Consider the following 20,853-nt stretch of genomic DNA (forward strand, 5'->3'; position numbering starts at 1 on the left):
ACTGGGCAAAAAGATGCAGTTTGATGGGGAGCGCTGACTGGGAGCTGATAACTAAAGGGCAGACAGCATCTCAGATTTTTCAGCATCTCTTAGAAACCAGCAATCTTGGGATAGATGCCCAGATAAAAACTTCCAGATTATAACTTCAGAAAAAATTAAAACAGATACATCATCTTTAATATATTAGAGGGCACTGAAAGTAATACTGTAGGTACCTGAATGGATTTTTTCAGATTTAGAGTATGTTTTTGTGTGGGGGCTTCTTTTTCTCCATGCTGGTGAATTATAGGATGCTGCAGTCCATTTGTCTGTAAGGAAATATATTTCTTGGTTTACATTTTCACTTACAATTACAATGCGCTACTTCTCATCCTGTTACTCAAGTTACAAAAATATTAGCTACAATATCAAGTGACACATCACATGCCATCTCCAAAATATAAAATAATGTAAACTTAAAACAGATACTGAGGGATGTCTATCCAGTGCCTCAGTTCACACCAGCTGGTGTGTAAATTCCAATGTGCACCAGCAAGTTGCGTACTAACCTGTCTGGGTGGTTCCTGCTGGCGTGCACTAAAAATTCCAAAATGCATGTTAAATTAGTACCATTTCCCTAGTGCTGCATTAATATTCACTAGGAAACGCTTGGTGTGTAAAGTTGCCAGGTGCCTGGTTTTGAACCGGACAGTCTAGTATTTGAGCTTTCTGTTTCAAGTGACCAGGCACTGTCCTTCCTAGATCCATTGTAAAGTGTAAAGCGTGTAAGGTGTTGGCACACAGTCAAGAAGAATGAGATGACATTTTAAGATCATCCTATGGCTAGTATGTTGGCAGGTAGACATGTGTGGTCTGACGTCAGGTAAAGGTCACTCCAACACTACAAGAAAGGGTCAGTGAGGCATGCTCAGTCCAAAACCAGGTGAAAGTATCCATACCATAATAGTAAACATGCCATAATGCCAAAACTTGTGTAACAGCTTTGACTGACAGTTGGATTTAGCAGTCATGCCTGACCTATAAGTATGGACCAATCAGAGAGGGTTTAAAGTTGATTGGAGGCTAGATATGCTAACATCAGGATTAGGGAAAAAATAGTTACCCACCTTTCCATAACTGTTGTTCTTACAGGTGTGTTTCTCATGTCCATTCAATTATAGGTGTGTGCATGCCCACATGCACAGTTGTTGGAGATTTTTGTCTTGGTGGTGTGTCCATAAGGTGCCCTCTTTAGGGTTACACACATGTCAGTTCCTGCTTCCTGTTGACTCCAACAGGGCACCGAAAGGGCTCGGGCCGGCCCTGCACACAAGCAGTATCTTGGAGGTGGGCATGGCATTCACAGTCGAACACCTTATAACACTGCTCTCCTGACGCCAGCTTCATCCTGGTATGCTGAGTATAAGTGTGTAATGGGACACAAACATCTGGATGGATGACCAGATGGTGATACTGAAAATACCCTGGATGGTCACTTGAGCTAGATAAGCTATAGAAGAGGTATATGCTCTGGTTGAATGGGCAGTTACAATCACCACAGGGAGCAACTTTGCCTGATAGTAGCAGCAGCAAAGACACACAGTGATCCAAGACGAAATTCTCTGAGCTGACACTAGACAAACTTTTTATCCTCTCGGCCACCATGACAAACATGTCAATTGGCAGAATGGTTTGGGTCTACAATGCAGAAGGCGAGCATCCTCCTGACATCTAAGGAATGCAACCTGTGCTTCTCCTCTGACTTATGCAGTTTTGGAAAAAAGATAAATATATATCCTGGCACTTATGCATGAAGCACCACCAGATTCAAGTGCAGAAAACTGCCATGGTTCTGGGATAACAGGTCCAATCAGAGCAATAGCTATAACGGAGAAGCTACGAAGAGGTCCAGTAGTGTTCCAAACCAGTGATAGTGATGCCAAGCTGATGCTATGAGGCTCACCTTTGGCCTGTCCAGCCTGATTTTCAGGAAGGCTCTAGATTAAAAATATAGGAGGGAAAATAAACACGAGAGCCCCCAACCACTGGAGCAGAAAAGTATCCATTAGGGAGCCTCTGTCAATCTTTTGAATCAATTAGAAAATGTGTCACTTCCTGTTTTACCTGGATGTAAATAGATCCACCTAGGGAGCCCCTCACCTCGAAAAGATTATGCTGACCTCTTCTGGATGGAGGAACCATTTGTGGTGAGATGAGAAGGTCCTGCTGAGGCAATGTGCTAAAGCATTGTTAGCTGCAAAGGTGTGCAGCTGGTGGTGATAAATGGTGTGCTGAACACAGAAGTCCCAGAGCCTGGGGGCTTCTTGGAAAAAGGCTGATGATGCTTTTTGATACAGAACATAGCCACTATATTGTCCACCAAGATCTGGACCACCCTGCCCTTTATGTGAAGCAAGAGGGCTTGGCAGGCCAAGTATACAGCCCTGAGCTTTCTGATGTTTATGTGTAGGGAGCAACTGTGACTTGACCAGCAACCCTGTGCATTGAGATCACCCAGATAGGCTCCCCAACCTAAAACTAAGGCACCCGAGACCAGCATAACTGACAAAGATGGGGCTGTGAAGGGGACTCTCTTGAACATCGATGCAGGATTTCACCACCATGTCACTGACAACAATATGTGGTCTGGACCCTGAATACATGGTTCAGGCTATGTCTGTTGGAGACACAGAACAGCGTTAGCCCCACCTGCAGGAACCTGTGATGGAGATGCATGCACCAGACCACACATAAGTGCAGGTTGCCATGGGATCCAATAACTTCAGGCACTTGAAGGCTTCTCCCAGAGGCATAAGGATCTTGCATAAAAGGGGTTTTTTGCACCTAACGGAAGCGGCTACACAGTTTCTTTTTGCGCAAAAACCCCTTGCTCAAAAAGAATTGGCAGAAAATATGCTAATGACCTCACGACTCATGTTAATGAGTCCATCGTTAGCATATTTTCTGCTGCAGAAAGTTGCAGTGTAGACAAAGTCAGAGAGAAGGCCATAGAATAAACATAAAGCTATGCCCTAAAACAAAATGCCAGAAACAAACATAAGACCTCAGAATTTGACCTGAAACTTTCTTCTCAAGTAGTTAACCAGTACTAGACACTGCCAGGAAAGCAATGACTTCAAAGATGCAAGAACAACAGAAGGAAAATGTCATTGGTACCATCCTGGAAGGACTGCATACAGAAGCTAATTCAGTCATCAGATTTGCAGGAACAGAAAGTGACAACCAATCAAGCTGTATATCAGGGCTACTCAACTTTGGAAGCCCGGGGGGCCACAATGATACTCACAGCACATGCTGAGGGCCACAACTTAAGCATGGTTGCATATACATGCAAATATATGCACATACATTCTTTCACACTGACGGGCAGTAAGGAATGTATTTTAGTTTTTCTTAAATTGCTGTCAAGTGGATACAAGTCTTTGAACTCAGAGTTACAAGATTCATAGTGGAGTTGCAGGTTTGTTTTCTTTAACGCAGCTATAGTTTTTTTTTTTTATAAAGATGACACATTGGTTTTCCATTTTTCTCTGAGAAAGCAAATTCCAGCTCCCAAATAGGGTTGAAAACCCCATGTTCGTCCATCAAGCATCTCATCTATGTTGCCATTTTTAATGCTTCTTATTAAAAAGAAAATTGTAGACCAGTGTTTTGGATGTTTAGTTTGAAGCTTCAGGTTGTGCATTTCTTGGAGTGATTTTACCATAAAAAGAGAAGATTCCAACCTGTGGTGGAAGGGGGCTGTGTGAGTCAGGCCAGACACAAGAGACAAAAAGGACAGGTGCCCGGGAGTCCCATCCTGGTTTCCCAGCAGGGCTGACATCCCACGTGAGAGTCTGTCACTCTGTGCGGGACAGAGGCAGGGCTGCCTAGACACGGCATTAGATCCAAATGTGGCCAAAGTGAGCCAGTCAGCATCCCTCAGGATCTGCCCACAAGTTTAAGCAGCCAGCACTTCCCACAATGCCCCGGCATTCCCGGCATCTCCTCTCTGGGGGCTAGAAACGCTGACACCTGTCTGTTCCAGCCAGCCCATCCACTTGTGACTTTCAATGTTCACCCCACCTGGGAGATGCCTCACCATTGTGGAGCGTGTTCCCAGTGGAGGCCATCTTCAAAGGATCCCACCCACAGTCTGCATGTTGAGCTCCATGTAAACCCAAACTGCATCGCAGGCCGCAAACAAATAGGTCATGGGCCACATGTGGCCCACAGGCCACGTGTTGAGTAGCCCTGCTGTACATTGTGAAAATCCCCAATAGATTTAAAACTAGCACAGTAAGTTTCAGAAAGCTTCAAGCTCCCATTTGTACAACAGAAATAGGATTATAACAAAACCCTAGCAAAACACTGGTGAATCAGGGATAAAAAAACTCTTGTACAAATATGGTTCCTTAGTTTTCTGTTTAGGAAAAAAGGGCTGAATAAGAAATGTTAGTTGGGAGGGAAATGAGATTTTCATTACTGAATTGTTCAATTATATAGGGTCTGGGATTAATATTCAGTATAGGCAATAGAGTTAAAGATGGAGCACTGAGTTATAAAATAAAGATTCTTAAACACTTCTAAAGATTAAGCACATTATAAAAGCAGACATCCAATTATACTAAACACATTTTGTCCTACTTATTGAATTGTTTAAATTTCCTTCTCACGAATAGAAAGAGAAGCAGGAATGAGGGAAAGCTGGGTTGACATCCACAAAAGAAAACAAATGCTCTGGCATAATCATAATTTCCAAACCAGAGACTAAATGTACATCTTTGAGGAATTAACAGAATGAAGCCAGAGAGCACACCACTGAAACTAACCAATAAAATATGGCATAAAATGACTTGCTGCCCAGACCTTAGCTTACTGGTCAAAGTAAAATTCTACAGAACATGTGCGTAGCTAAGAATTCCAATAAATCCCACTCCATCAGTATACTCTATCATATGTCATCTTAAGAGGCCTTCATTTTAAATCTCTTCACTTGCTAGATGTAGGAGATAAGAAGAAATCTAATCAAACTATAACAAAACATTCAATGCTATGCTTAAGAAACTTCAAGAAGATCCCATACAAAGTTCTCAAGAGACAGATTTAAGTCTCTGGGTCACATCACTAACTGAAAAGGAAAGGTACTGTACAGTCATTTAGTAAACTGATCCCAGAATAAAGTACACCAAAGTACTCCATTCTTGGACAAAACTAGATTCTGAACAATCTCTGCATGGGTTCGCAAAGGTGACAGGTCCTCTCTCTCTCCTGTGCACCTGCTCAAGAACTGGTTAAAAACTCTTTTGGGGACTACTACAGGGGACTGCAGTTCACTGCCAGTGGTCCAATGGACCCTCTCTGCTGAAAATGGTGAAGATGAGAGTGAGGACATAGACTCTTCCCTTTCCTTCAGACAGCAGAGCTGACTGGACGAGCAGTTGGATTTGTGCCCCATGCTCTAAAGATGGCAGAACTACTGTTCAAGAGAATTCTCTCTCACTTTAATTGGCAACCTCCACAGAAGTTCATGGTTTTTTTTCATTTTTACCTGTAAATATTGCAATGAGATACGCTTATGACAATTATATTGGGTCAGAGTCTGCTCTTGGTTTTTCACAGACTCCAAGGCAGAATGGACCATTGTGATCATATAGTCTGAGCTCCCTTGTGACACAGGCTATAGAACTTCCTCAAAACAATTCCTAGAACAAATCTTTTAGAAAAATATCCAATCTTAAAATTGTACATGATAAAGAATTCACTGCAACCCTGGGTAAACTATTCCAATGTTTAACTACTTTCACTGTTTCTCAGTGATGGAGAAGCCCCCATGAGGCAGTAGTTAAATTGTTACAGTAGTTATTTACTTTTACTGTTAAAAATGAATCTTGTATTTCCAGTCTGAATTTCTCTAGATTATTATACTAATGTGGTGGAGTTGCATTGGCATAACTGAAGTCTTTGACCAATTCTGTTGGCAATCTTCTTCTAGGCAAGGAATCCTGTGTAACCAGGAGCTCACCTGCAGACAAATTCATCTTGGGTTCTTTGGTAACATTAACATTACTGTAGGTCATGTTTCTCGATTTTCCAGGTTCTAGAGAATAAAAGGAAGTGTTTCTCTCAGTGGTTCTTGGAGATGGAACGTAAGAAGTATTCTCAGCATCCTTGCTTTGATCATTGTGTTGGCAATTTGATTTACCTTTTGGGTTGGAAGCATTCATTGCTGCAAGGGGGAAATACAATACAGTATTATGCTAACCTGCCAGATGCTATTCAGTGTTTCACAAACTATGTCAGAGAGAAGGACACACAGAGTATCTCTATACAATGTTTGGGAGGGAGCCTCCCAACTCCATGTTGATACATCTGGGTTAGTGGGAGTTGCATTAGCATTCTACAAATAGCTGTGGAAACAGTGCTTTGAAGTTGCAGCTCGGGCTGTAAATAGGGCTTTGATGTCTAGGTAGGGGCTCACCTTCTAGGCACAGGGAGTTAGTAACTTAAAACAAAATAGTCAGGCAATTTCTCAATATACCTTTGCCTGCAAACATGCTATATGAATTTTTTGGTTCTTCAGAAATGCATTTCTTTTTCTTCACTCCTTTAAAGTGACGCTTCTTTACTTGCTCAGTGTGACTCATTGCTAAGGGAAAAAAATTACACAAATTAATTTTTTTTGAAAAAACACACTATTCAGTAAAATCCCTTCATTAAAGTAGTAGAGGGTTGTGGTGAATTAAAACAAGAATAAATTCTTCACATTATACATACACTCTGTTCAATAAAGACCATTCTTTTATGTGCTAAACAACTGATTCTGAAAACAGTAATTACAGCAAGAGTATCAATAAATTTCATCCCTAAGGGTGAAGACATAATGGTGCCAAAATGTTATCTTGATTCTGTTAGAAAAAAGTTCTGAACGTTTTGGCAACAAACCTCAAACTCATTTTAGGAAAGTAGGTGTTACTGGAGTACGTAAGAGATATTTTTGGCCAACTTCTAGGTAAAAAAGTCTACATAAAAGCCAAAAAAATCTGAGCAAATATAACATATATTTTAAGGGTATCAGCTCTATTCTACACGTATGTTCTCAATTATAAACCATAGAATTTATGTAAGCTTGTTTCAGAAGACTACACAAGCAGCAACTCCAGTACAAAAGTGAGGGTACGTCTACACTGCACGGTTATTTTGAAATAAGCTATTCCCGAAGAAATACTCAGAAATAGCTTATTTTGAAATAACACGTCTACACTACAGAAAAGCCTCAAAATTAGTTCGAGGCAGCTCCCCTAATATGGGCATGCTACCTCAATTTAAAGCCCCAGGAGGCACTGGGGAGTAATTACTTTGAATGGCCCTGGGGAAAAGCTATTTCAAATTAACAGCAGTGAAGAATACACACTACTGCTATTCCGAAATAGCTATTTCGGAATAGGTGTTATTCCTCGTAGAATGAGGTTTACAGAAGTTAGAATAAGCCACCCATTTTGAATTTATTTAGAAAAAATGGAATTGCTGTATAGATGCTCGCATTGTTATTTCAGAATAACATCCGTTATTCCGAAATGATGCTGCTATGTAGATGCGCTCTGAATGTTTTATACCCACAGCAGAATTTTATGCATGTTGACTCAAACCAAACCACACCAACTATGTACTATGAGATGGAATAAACTATTACGTAATATATAATTGACCCTCATATGTCCTTTGCCTTGTCAATCAGCTGGTCTATATGGGTGTGTCTAGATTACGCCTCTCTGCTGACAGAGAGATGTAGATTAGGCACATTGAAATTTCTAATGAAGCAGGGATTTACATATCCCATACCTCATTAGCATAAACATGGCTGCCACCTTTTTTTTAAAAGGCATTTTTTCAAAATAAAACCCAGCAGTCTAGCTGCAGATCTGTCAAAAATAAAGCCTTTTTCGACAGATCTTGTAAACCTCATTTTTTGAGGAATACAGGAACTGTCAAAAAGGCTTTATTTTCAACAGATCCGTGTCTAGACTGACAAGTTTTTTTGAAAAAATTCCGTTTTGAAAAAAAGCGGTGGCCATTTTTACGCTAATGAGGTGTGGGATATTTAAATCCCTGCTTCATTAGCAATTTCGATGTGCTTGATCTGCATCCCTCTGTCAACAGAGGGATGCAGTTTAGATGTAGCCTCTGAGACACTGGTGTTTATTATGGCAAACATATGAAAAAAAGGTCTCTCTCTATGCTTTACACCAAGAGCATGTGTGCAGTATATATGGAAGATCAATACTACTGCAGTCAATCTTCCAGAGTTCGATTAGCAGATGTAATATAAACCTGCTAGATTGAACTCAAAGGGCACTTCCATTGGCGCCAGTATTCCTCCAACTCCTCGGGAGCAGTAAGGGACACCAACAGGAGTGTTTGCTCCTGTCGACCTGCTGCTATGTGGACCAGGTTTTAAGATATGTTTGACTCCAGCTGCATAATTTACATAGCTGGAATTGCATATCTTACTTTGACCTTCCCATGTAATGTAGACCAGGCCCAAGAGTAAGGAGATTGAATAAGACATAATCTCACATCCTTCATTGCATGGCAACTATCAAGCTCTTTTACCCTATGTTTAGAGCCTTACCAAATTCAAAGACATGAAAAACACATCACACACAATGAAATCTGGTCTTTTGTATGCTTTTACCCTATGCCAGGCATGTCCAAAGTCCGGCCCGCGGGCCAAATGCGGCCCGCGGTCGGATTTAATACGGCCCCCCACTTCTCCCGGCTCCCCGGTGCTTTTTTTAACTGGCGCGCTCAGCGCGCCGCTTCGGACCGCCGCCGCCGCGGCGGTCCCAAACCCTGCCCCTGCACTCCGCTTTGGGGCTGAGAGTGCAGGGACAGCCCCCGCTTCCTCCCCCTCCCCTGGCTCCCCGGCGCTCCTCTGACTGGCGCCGCTTCCGGCCGCGCCGCCGCCGTCCATGGCGGCTGCTGCGGTCCTAAAGTCCTCCGTGTAGGGCACGTCCGCAGCCCCGCTCCCCCGCTTGGCTACGGGTTCGCCCTGCCCCCGGGCCGCCGTGAGGCCAGCGTGCCCTGCGCTCTCCGCCCGCCTCTGACCCTGCAAGCCCTCTACCTTGGGGCTGAGAGTGCAGGGACGGACTCCGCAGCTGCTGAGATCAGGGACTGCCTTTGAACCAGACCTAGCCTATGTACTGCAGTCCAGATCTCAGTTTCACCCTTCACATTAGTGTAGGCAAGTTTTTTTTTCAATTGAGATGAATACATTGTAAAATCTCAGTTAATGTCAGTTGGTCTAAATCAGTTATAAATATATTTGGACACAACATGTATAGTTGGTGTTATGTCGTTTGCCGTTTGCAATAAACTTTGCATAAAATAGTTAATTTGCATTTAATTTTAATGGTTCAAAGAATGTCAGGCAAAATGGTCGGCCCTCACGCATGTTCACTTCATCAAATCTGGCCCTCTTTGAAAAAAGTTTGGACACCCCTGCCCTATGCTAAATAGATATCATGTAGGAGACCAGTGTTTCTAAAATCAGGAGTTGTCATGAGGTTATTTTAGGGGGTAGATATTGCCACCCTTACTTCTGCACTGCTTTCAGACTGGGCAGCCAGTGAAAGCAGATATTGGCCAGGCACCTAGCTCTGAAGGCAGAGTCCTCCCAGCAGTGCAGAAGTAATAGAGACCGTATCATACAATGCCACTCTTACCTCTGCACTACTGCTGGCGGCAGCTCTGCTTTCAGAGCTGGGCTCCCAGCCAGCAGCTACTACTCTCCAGCTACCCAACTCGGAAGGCAGAGCTGCCACCATCAGCAGCACAGAAATAAAGACAGCAGCACTGCAACCCCCATAAAATAACCCCCACAACTCATTTTTGGGACAGGAACCCAAAAATTATGACATCATGACATTTCCGATTTAAATAGCTGAAATAATGAAATTTATTATTTTTAAAATCCTCTGGGCATGAAACTGACCAAAACAGACTATGACTCCAGTACAGGAAGCCAGAGATTTGTCTATTTTCACCTCCAGCTGACCAGCAGAAACACTACTTTTTGCTCCTATCAGTTCAGGCTAAAGTATAGCGAAAAGTCTTTTTCTTCCATTTCAATGTATGTAGGCAGTTTCATTACTTGTTAACCTACCTGTGATTCATAACTAGAATTTGTCTTCCTATCTTTTACTTCCACAACGGAAAAATAATAAGCAAGAAATGATTTACGCATAATACTCATATACAGGCAGTCCCCGGGTTATGTACAAGATAGGGACTTTAGGTATGTTCTTAAGTTGAATCTGTATGTAAGTCGGAACTGGCATCCAGATTCAGCCACTGCTGAAACTGATCAGTTTCAACAGCGGCTGAATCTGGACACCAGTTCTGACTTACATACAGATTCAACTTCAGAACCCCAGGCATCCCCAAGTCAGCTGCTGCTGAAACTGATCAGCGGCTGATTCCAGGAAGCCCGGGGCAGCTGCTTCCTGTAGTCAGCCACTGGTCAGTTTCAGCAGCGGCTGACTTGGGGACGCCTGGGGCAGAGCAGCTGGGGTGCTGCTGGGTTGGTCCAGTAGCGCCCAGAGCGGCGCTACGGGACCAACCGGCAGCGCCCCAGCTGCTGTACCACAGGTGTCCGGAGCAAAGCCGCGGAGCACGGGGGCAGCGGGACAGCCCAGACGCGCCGTGGCTGTCCTGCTGCCCTTGGGCTCCGCGGCTTTGCTCTGCTTTGCTCCCTGTCTCCCTGGTCTGCAGACCAGGGGGACGGGGAGCAAAGCGGTGGAACATGCGGTCAGCGGACAGCCCAGACGTGTCTGGGCTGTCTGTTGCCCACGTGCTGCACGGCTTTGCTCTGCTTTGCTCCCTGTCTCCCTGGTCTGCAGACCAGGGGGACGGGGAGCAAAGCGGCGGAACACGCGGGCAGCGGACAGCCCAGCATTTAATTGTCTGTTTGTTGATGTTGGCTTATTTAGCTTTTTAAGGAAAACTATTTGTATTAGAGATAAGGTGTGTGTTTGGCGATGGGCAAAGATGCTATGTAATCTTTCTTAGTTTATTGGCTTATGTGCTCATTTCGTTTTGCTGCTAGAACCTATTGAATTGCTTCCCCTCCGTGCATCAGGCCCCTATATAATCTATTGTAATGTTTTGCTTAAGCAGTGTTTGCCAGCTTAATGAGCTGAGGGACACTCTACCAATGCTGTGTGTAATAAATCCTCTTCCTTGTTTTCACCGCATACAGTATCCAGACTTATTCCCAACATGCTCAAATGCTAAGCTGAATCAGATATCCACGTATTCATTAGGGGCCCAATTCTGTGAGACGCTATGCACCATCAATTCTCATTGCCTTCCACTGAGATTGAGTGCGTCATCTCTCAGGATTAGGCCTTTTGTCATTAGGAAGATAAAGGTATTTAGCAATCTGATAGCGGTCATATCGATGTCACTTGGAGGAAGACTGCCCTAAGCCAATAAAAGTGCTTTCATCATTTAGTATGATGAAAGAAACCATATTGCTGATGGGACTTCAATTCATTCATAGTGTGAGGAATATATCAGAACTCATTTAGGTCCTACCTCAAGTGTCCAATCTAATTACAAAAGAAGCAAAACATGAAAATTACAAAATATAAAAATAATGATTCATACGTTTCACATCTGCACGTCTGGTTGTAATTAATTCTTTTTCTCCAGTTAATGTTTCACAATGTTTCTCTCCAACAAATATGCTCCTTTGTGGTACATAACAATCACCTCCTGAAAAAAAATGATAATGCATCACCAAATTATAAACAGAGAAATGATGTACCCTCTTTTTAAGATAAAATTGGTTTTACTGAGTTTAAAATGAAGAATGCAACCTTTTTACTTCATTGTTTTCTAGCATTTAATTTGTATTTGTTTTTATTAAATTCATATAAATAATAAGAACTTAAAAATGAAAACCAAGTAGAAAGTAGATATGTTAAAATTGTATATAAAATATATATAAGAAATATATTTAATATTATTTTAGTTTATATCTCTCAGTCTAAATGTACATTTCCATAATTAATTATTCACTCTGAATTAACTCTTGAGTAACCAAATACAAAACCAATATGTACATTGTTTATAATACATATAGGAAAATTATAACTTTATAAAGTATTACCAAAAATCCTATTATTTCTTCTGTTACTTATGTCTGATATCTTTTTGATATGATAATTGATTTTTTTGGCATGAAAAATGTAGTAAAAGTACTATTTCTGCATATCAGTAAAGCATTTGAAACAATACCACATAGAAAATTATTAAACTGCAGAGGATAAGGTTTCAAAAGAAAAGGAGACAGCCAATGCAAGATAAATATAAAGGTTACAGGATTCAGGTTCATCCTTAATGACTGAAATCCTGATCCTGTACTGAGATTCCCTAACAGACCTGCACAGAGCCCCACGGAAAGTGGACACAAGGATCTGCCCACATGGAACAGCTTGCAAGATTGGAGCCTTAATGCTTTTCCATATGACTGCCAAAAACATGGAGTTTTTTGGCTTCTCTCTCAAAATTCTGAAAGTTTTGTGTATTCCAGTTATATCTGACTTTTATGCTTGTGTAAATTGATATATAATTGATATAGAGGTTGGACCTCTCTGATCTGGCACCCTTAGTACCTGACCGGTTCCGAACAAGGGACTCTTTCAGACCAAGGGAGGTGCCTTACTGCCAGCCTCCCAGTCCACTGCCTCCCAGTGCTGCCAGCCCTAGCCGCACCCACTGCTGAGGCTACTGCAGCCTCAGCTGCACTACTGAGGCTCCGGCCCTGGTCCCAGCACTGCTGGGCTCCAAGCTGCCAGCCCTCTTGCCACTGACGCTGCCAGCTAGGACTCCCTGATCCAGGAACATCCGTGGTCCTGCTGGACGACAGATATTGCCAGACCAGAGAGTCCCAGTTCTGGGAGATCCAACCTGTATTTAGAAATTATTTTATCTACAACGAGATATTAGATTATGAGAACACATATTTTAAAGTAATTACCTCCATTTTCAATGGCACCAAGATCAGTCCTAGTTTTACCATCTAATGATGCTGTTACCTCTCCTTGTCTTTCTATAATATTAAATTTTGTTGGAACTTTAACACCATCACCTAGAAATGCATCAGAAGAAATTTTTTGGCTTAGTTGTGTGGAGTCAAGGTATCCATGATAGATAAATGACCTTGGGAGAGTAAAGGAAGTTATGGATAGCACTATGCAACATGGACAACTTTACACATTGATTTTATGGATAAACATATTAGTGAGCATTTTTGAATTATTAGGAAAACGTGCATGAATGCTTAAAGGATTCACAGAATTAAATCAGAGGCTATGTCTACACTGGCATGATTTTGCGCAAGAATTCTTTTGCGGAACTCTTTTGCAGAAGAACTCTTCCGCAAAAACTCTTCCAGAAGAAAGCATCTACACTGGCATGTGCTTTTGCGCAAGAGATGTGCTTTTGCGCAAGAGCATCCATGCCAGTGTAGACATTCTCTTGCGTAAGGAAGTTCTGATGGCCATTTTAACCATAGGGCTTTCTTGCGCAAGAAATTCATGTTACCTGTCTACACTGGCCTCTTGTGCAAGAACAGTTGCGCAAAAGGGCTTATTCCTGAGTGGGAGCATCATAGTTCTTGCGCAAGAAGCACTGATTTCATACATTAGAACGTCAGTGTTCTTGCGCAAGAACTCACAGCCAGTGTAGACAGGCAGCAAGTTTTTGCGCAAAAGCGGCTGTTTTTGTGCAAGATGACACCAATGTAGACACAGTCTTAGAGTATAAAGCTGAGGGTAAATCCTTATCTCTGACTATTCCAAAAATACAATGTACTAAAACTTTTTAATTGTTTTGGTGAACAACCCGTGTTTATTGCATGTATATCAAACATATATATGATAAGCCACTTCATTTCAGCATAATTAATTTTATTATTTCTATCTGTAAACAATGACTGATCATCAGCACATTTTTATTCATCACAAGACATGGGAAAAATTCAGACCTAAAGGAAGCATCCTTGTGATTCCTATGAAGTGCCACTACACGCAGGCTATACCAGAGAACAGCTAAGAGATTAATATTACAGCTACTCAGTTCATATGATTGATGTTTATGAATATCATCTATGATATATCTATCATTGTGATATCTAAGCCCTTGAACACACATTAGAAATACCTCCTCATAAGTACTTTAACAAAAATAGCTCTACTCGCCAGACAGAATTCACAGGACATTGTGCAGAGAAACTATTTTTCTCTTTCTGGTTAAATTGGTAAAAACCAGAGATCCAAAAACAATCTCCCTTTTACTAGCCAATATTACCTCAGAATATCTCCATCTGAACCAAAATTATATACTCTTTCACTTTGCAGTTCTGCATTGTTGTTCACTGTCTTCCTGCTTCAGTTTTCCTTATATGTAATTGTGGGTCCAGATGATTATCCATGAAGGTTTCTATTTTGTTGTAAACAACTTTATGACAATAATAAATGTGCTACTGATAATAATATCTCACTTCTTTCTTGAACACTTTAATGGCCAACACACTAATTACACTAACGTCCTAGAACGTTCAGAGCATAAATCACTCTGTTATGAAGCAGCAATACTATCACCTATTATAATAACAAAAGCTGAGATTAATTTTTGGAGAAATACCTCTTGGCTAATGATGAAAAAGAAAACTTTTTAAAAATATTGAGTGGGACAAATGTTCATTAATTTATGTCCCTTTGAGCTCAGTTGTATTGTAACAGGCCTAATAAGCAAAAGAGATTGTAACCTTATTTTAAAAGATACTTGGAGAAAAATTATAGCAGAGATGCATGACATGGAATGTAAAAAGTTCATGATGTTAACCTTGGTTCTACTTCATTGACCTTGCCTCATTTCAACATGCTGTAGTCAATGCAAGCGTCCTACCATATCTATGCTGTTTCCATTTAATTTTTAAAAGTCATACTTCTATTACTTAATTTCTATTAATTTTATTTTCTGTATTTTCTTCTAAATTTGAAAACCTAATACTGGGATCTAAACTACCTGATAACGTCTATTTAATTAAGTGTATATAAACATTATCCTTAAAATGAAAAGTGTTACCTTACCACTTAAGTACCTGCCTTCCTGTAAGTCTCTGCCAGTTTCCATGGGTTTCAATAGCTCATTATCTAGTGCTGATGACATGGTTTTTGCAGACTGGTTCTCCTGAGGTGTCTGAATTCTGTAATATTCGCCTACTCATACCCCCCCAAAGAAAGAAAAAAAGTCTTTACTTACATTGATCATGTAAAATATTAACATAACTACTAGTTATGTTAATATTTTAAAATGATAAAAAATGAGCTATTTACCAGATTTATAGCACATCTCCTTTATTGCTTTTTCTTCCTCAATGTCTGCTTGAGTCTTTGTCAATAAATGAGAGGCATCTACAGGAAATATTTTTAAAAGAGAGAACTATACCTGAGTACAGACACATCAGGATTTGTCAATGCATTATTGCAAAATATAAAAAATTTCATTGCAAAAGGAAGGATTTTTTCCCCTTTTCTAATGCTAGTTCATCCGAGCCCACCTCTTTCTGGACAGAAAAACTCTTGCTTATCGACAGATATTTTCATGACCAATATAGTTTTAGTTATAGGCACCAATGTCTCCTCTAAATCAGACATGCTCAATTAGTAAAATGGTCATTTATAGTACAGATGGAGCCAAATAAGTGTGAACATCCCTGAACTTTGAGAAAGTTTGGCTCTCCATCTAAATTGTTGTATTTCAATGCCATGTGAATTATGGCACTTGGAACCATTTCTAATTAACGAAAAAAGAGTACTGGAATTATATCAGTATGAAAAAGACATATTCAATATTTTTAAAGTTTATTAACGAGAGTCTACATTTACTATGTGGTTAATGATAAAACTATCTTCAATAAAGTTATTTCCAAATATTTGACCCCTTTCCTCAAAAATGGCAAGATTGTTGAAAACAGCCAAACCAGTCCATTTTAGCCCATTTTAGTTTCAGATTTCAGGGAAGTCATATTTACCATTCTCCTCTTCTTCCTCTTCCTCATCCTCCTCCAGGCTGATGTTTATGATCAGAGGAGGGTGAATGGGTCTTAAAATGCTTTCTTGACCTTGAAGTGGTTCTTGAGTGTGGACAGGATGCAGAGTTCCTTCTTGAACATCCTTTTGAAGTGTGGCATCTACAGGAAAGTACATGAAGTTCAGTCTGCTAATAAGACACTAGAACACCAAAAGCAGGTTCTATCAGTTCATTACATTTTTGAAATCATATTCATATTTGAAAAAAGCCACAACTTGCCAAACTGTGTCTTTTAGACACTGCACTTGGTAGGAGGTTGGCAGAAATATGTCTCCACAGCAGAAGGAACACGGGGAGGTATGGTGACTCAAGGTCATACAGAGACTCCCAGAGATTTTCAGCATGCATGTAGCACATCATTTCACCAGCCCTGAGTAGGGAATAGCATACAGTCCTTTCAGTGGCTGGCCATCTCTTCCGGTTAGAGTATGTATGGAGAAGTATAAATATCCATCCTTATGTCTTCCCCTTTCTAGGGGCATGTATACACTGCCTGGGCTCAGTCCAAATCCCCTTTCATCATCACACAATTCTGTCTAACTTGGGCCCAAACCCTAACATCCCACAGGAATGGAGGGTTCAAGCCTGAGTCCCACAGAAGCTTGGGCCCAAACTCCATTGTTTTGCACTATGGATGCCTGCTACAGATTTGGGACCTGAGACTCCACCAACACTATCTCATAACTCCACAGGACAGTGTCTTTTGTTTTTCCTACCCCAAGACTGGCCAATGTACTTGTAGGAAACAGAAGTAACCCTTCTGGTTCAAATGCAACAGCTCAGCTTTTAACACTTCCATTTTATTCTGATCTCTGAGCTGCAAGTAGAGTGACCTGTCTCCTGCATTTGTAATAGTCACTGCCATGGAGAAGTCCTTTGCAAGCATCATGGGAGCACAGACACATTTTGCTTAATTGCTACTGCCAGGAGAGCACATCATTCAACTTTAGCAAGAATTCTAGGAACGAGCATGCATACCACCTAATAGTGAAGAAGCTGACAGTGCTGGGAATCTACCGGACCAATGCAGTGAGCAGATTAAATAATTCAAGACCAATTTCCAGAAAGTTAGGAATGAGAACTAGATCTCTGGGAACTCTCTGTCATCCTGTCATTTGACCTGGTACTGTGCTGAGCACTGAGCTACCAGTGCTTCAAGGTAGCCTGGTCAATCAGGAGGGAGTCAGACAGTGCTGGGTGAGGCTTGATTCTTGTACCCAAACCAATCCCTGAGAAGTTTCTGCTGACAGAGTAGCTGCAGCACATTCTGGGACCCTACTTCAAGGAAGTTTTTGATGACTCTCTGGAAGAGTCTGCCCATAATGGAACTGGCATCAGAAACAGAAGAGGCAAAAGTACCACCTGAGAATAAGTTTCTGGATCCATGTTTGTTATTACAGGTTGAACCTCTCTAGTTCAGCACCCTTGGGACCTGACTAATATCTAACCACAGAAGGTTAGTTCTTTGACTTCCTGCTGTGTAGACAGTGCCAAAAGCCAAATTAAGCTATTTTGACTTAAGCTATGCAATTGATGTAGCTGAAGTTGCATAACTTAATTTGACTTTAGCCCTGCTGTGTAGATGTACCCTAAGTGTGTTCTAAGAGCCCAGTAAGCACTGGAAGCGCAATGTTGCTGGATCTTCTAAATGAGCATTCAACCACCATTCCACAGATACTCAGAGTGTAACTGAACCTTCTTTTGTCAGGGACTCTTATCAGGGTATGATTTCATAAGTGAAAGAAAAAGGGGGTAGACTGGGTACTCTATAATAACAGTGAGGATAGTAACTCCATTTACAACAATGTCATTTGGTGGGAAAAAATGCCACAGCCTGTCCATGAACGTGAACTCCTGATCCTCGGAAAACCCTGGCATCATGAACTTTTCCAGTGCAGTCCACAATGACATCCATAAATCAGCTTCCGTGGTTCACAAGGGCTTGGCTAACAATGGAGTAGTACCCTTTGCAGTTTATGCACTCATGTACTCCTTGAGGGGCTCAAACTGTGGGCACATGAGGCCCAATAATAGCCCTGGCAGTCTTGAAACCCCATCCTCTCAAAACTAGTAATTACTTCAAGGATATTTGTTTATGCCCATTGCCTTTGGGTACATCACATGCCTGATTGACTCTGAAATCTCTGTCTCCACTTCATGTATGCTTGACTTTTGAATGCTGAACTGGCTAGTAGCAGACTTGAAGCAGTCAGGAGTAATCTAATTCCAAATGATGATAACACCCCACTTCTGGACCAGTATGGCTGCCCTCGTGCATATCTTTACATTGGAGCTCAGAGGCAAGCTGCTCACAAAGCTCCAGAAATGTAGCTATCTTCATGCAAAAGTTCTGGACCCACTGCTGGTCATCCATGACCACAAGACATTGTGATCCCACCAATCTGTACTTAGGCCTGTGCTCTAGAACCTCTGGTCTACATGGGTGGGAATCACCAGCTATAGCAGAGTTGCAGGCATCACCAGCCGTCCACCAGTATCTCCCGAATGCCTTGTCTGTTTGCTGAAACAGGATCTATTGTGAACTTAGCATGCTGTGACAACTTCCTATAACGTGGGGATGGATAGTGAAGTATTCCCACACTCCACCACTAACCAGAGGCTGGAGTGGCCACAGGTGGGGAGGGCACAAGGATGCCTGAGAAATGGTGGTTTCATTCAGGTATGAGTATTGCCTGATTGAGTATTGCCCCAGATTTGTAGCCCAGGTCAAGAAATTCTAAACCTAGGGTCAATATGCAGTGTGGACGCCAAGATTTGGATTTGAAGCAAAATGCAGGACAATGTAGCACTTTAAAGACTAACAAGATGGTTTATTAGATGATGAGCTTTCGTGGGCCAGACCCACTTCCTCAGATCAAATAGTGGAAGAAAATAGTCACAACCATATATACCAAAGGATACAATTAAAAAAATGAACACATATGAAAAGGACAAATCACATTGCAGAACAGGAGGGGGATGCGGGGGGGGGAAGGTTACCTTCCTTCCTTCCCTCCCCCCCTGCATCCCCCTCCTGTTCTGCAATGTGATTTGTCCTTTTCATATGTGTTCATTTTTTTAATTGTATCCTTTGGTATATATGGTTGTGACTATTTTCTTCCACTATTTGATCTGAGGAAGTGGGTCTGGCCCACGAAAGCTCATCATCTAATAAACCATCTTGTTAGTCTTTAAAGTGCTACATTGTCCTGCATTTTGCTTCAGCTACCCCAGACTAACACGGCTACATTTCTATCACAAGACTTGGATTTGTTTGTAATATTTAATGACCAGCTGTCCTATAGACATTAGGAACCACTGGTGGTAAGAGGAAGCCCGACTTCACCACTGAATAAAGCTCCCTATTTAATGCCATCATGTGCATCCAGCTGTGGATCACCTGTGAGTTTAAAAATTATACACTCTAATAGCTCTTCCAAGTTGCACGCTCATCCATAATCAATTGTTCTTCTAAAAGCAGAGCTTCTTCTGTTAAGTCTTCCATGGACTGCTAAGTGCACTATAATGTGTTTAGCTTGCACATGTGTTATCATGTACAATACACATTGGATACACTGCCATGAAACAGACAGCTTTGGCAAAGTCTGCCTTCAGCTTTAGTTAGATTTGTCTCATAGACAGAAAAGAACTCATTAGGCTACATTTTCTTTGTTCCTATTCTTCTGGAACAAAACTGAAGCCTTTCGGCAGTGCTCCAGGAATGGGACAGGAGCATATCACTATGCTTAGAAATATGCCATATAATATTCCATGTGAACATGAGACCACTATAATGATCAGTGGTGATTTACATTATTAAGAAATTATCTTATCTATATCTATATATAAAAGTTTTTCCTCTGTGATGCCAGAGTGACATCATCACATCATTCTGGCATCCCACAGGCTCTGCCCTTGCACAGTCTCCCTGCCCCAGACACTGTTCGGGGACCAGCAAAGCTGCCTGGCAGCATGGCCTGGGCAGATTCTGCCTCACTGCAAGAGGATCGGGGGTAGTGACAGCAGCTCCTCACTGTGCTCGGAGCTCCGATGCTCCGAGACCCAGCGCGGAACCTCTCCTTCTGTGGGCCAGGGCCAGGAGTACTTGGACTGCTACCTGCCCAGCACTCCAGTTTCAACGCCACCTCCTTCCCCTGCAAGATTAGCGCACCAGTGCTAGCTTCCTGCAGAGGAGGCTGGAGGGGAGAAAGCCCTGAGACTCTGTGCCGGGTCCAGTTTGCACTTTCCCAGAGTGAGGCGGGGAGGCTGGGGCTCACTGTGACTGGGGAGGGGGTCCAAGAGGCCAGGGAGGAAGGCTCGGGCTGGCTGCAGGCAGAAGGGAATGTGGGGGGGTGCAAGAGGTCAGGGCTGAGACTGAGGAGAGGAGATGGGGGACTGAGGGGCCAGAGCTACAACTGGGGAGGGGGGTGGAGGGGCAGGTAAGCTGGGGCTGGCTGTGATCGGGGAGCAGGATGTGGGGCCTGGGAGGCTGGGACTGTCTATGACAGGGAAGGGAGATGGGGGACCCAGCGCGGGAGCAGAAAAGCCTGGGTGGCTGGGAAGAGAGGTGTGAGCAGCCAGGTTTGGTGCAGCCCCAGCCCTCCCCAGCTGCTGGAAGGACAGCTGGCCTTGCCTACTGTTTCCCCTCCCCAGCTGCTGGAGGGACAGCCGGCCTTGCCTACTGTTTCCCCTCCCCAGCGGCTGGGTCTG

General features: G+C 42.3%; 1 protein-coding gene across 2 annotated transcripts in view; it reads right to left on the reverse strand.

The window, feature by feature from the left end:
• Positions 1-20,853, reverse strand: part of C1H12orf50 (chromosome 1 C12orf50 homolog) — a 32,569-nt gene that overhangs the window by 1,456 nt on the left and 10,260 nt on the right. For both annotated transcript variants that reach the window (XM_014568999.3, XM_075932750.1), the window contains 8 exons: positions 16,085-16,243; positions 15,387-15,464; positions 15,141-15,269; positions 13,025-13,135; positions 11,650-11,757; positions 6,521-6,628; positions 6,005-6,208; positions 216-308 (listed from right to left, as the gene is read on the reverse strand). In XM_014568999.3, coding sequence (XP_014424485.3) covers positions 216-308; positions 6,005-6,208; positions 6,521-6,628; positions 11,650-11,757; positions 13,025-13,135; positions 15,141-15,269; positions 15,387-15,464; positions 16,085-16,243 — 990 coding nt within the window. The remainder of the gene's footprint in view (positions 1-215; positions 309-6,004; positions 6,209-6,520; positions 6,629-11,649; positions 11,758-13,024; positions 13,136-15,140; positions 15,270-15,386; positions 15,465-16,084; positions 16,244-20,853) is intronic.

The sequence above is a fragment of the Pelodiscus sinensis genome, chromosome 1 (genome assembly GCF_049634645.1).
Source record: "Pelodiscus sinensis isolate JC-2024 chromosome 1, ASM4963464v1, whole genome shotgun sequence".
NCBI lineage: Eukaryota > Metazoa > Chordata > Testudines > Trionychidae > Pelodiscus > Pelodiscus sinensis.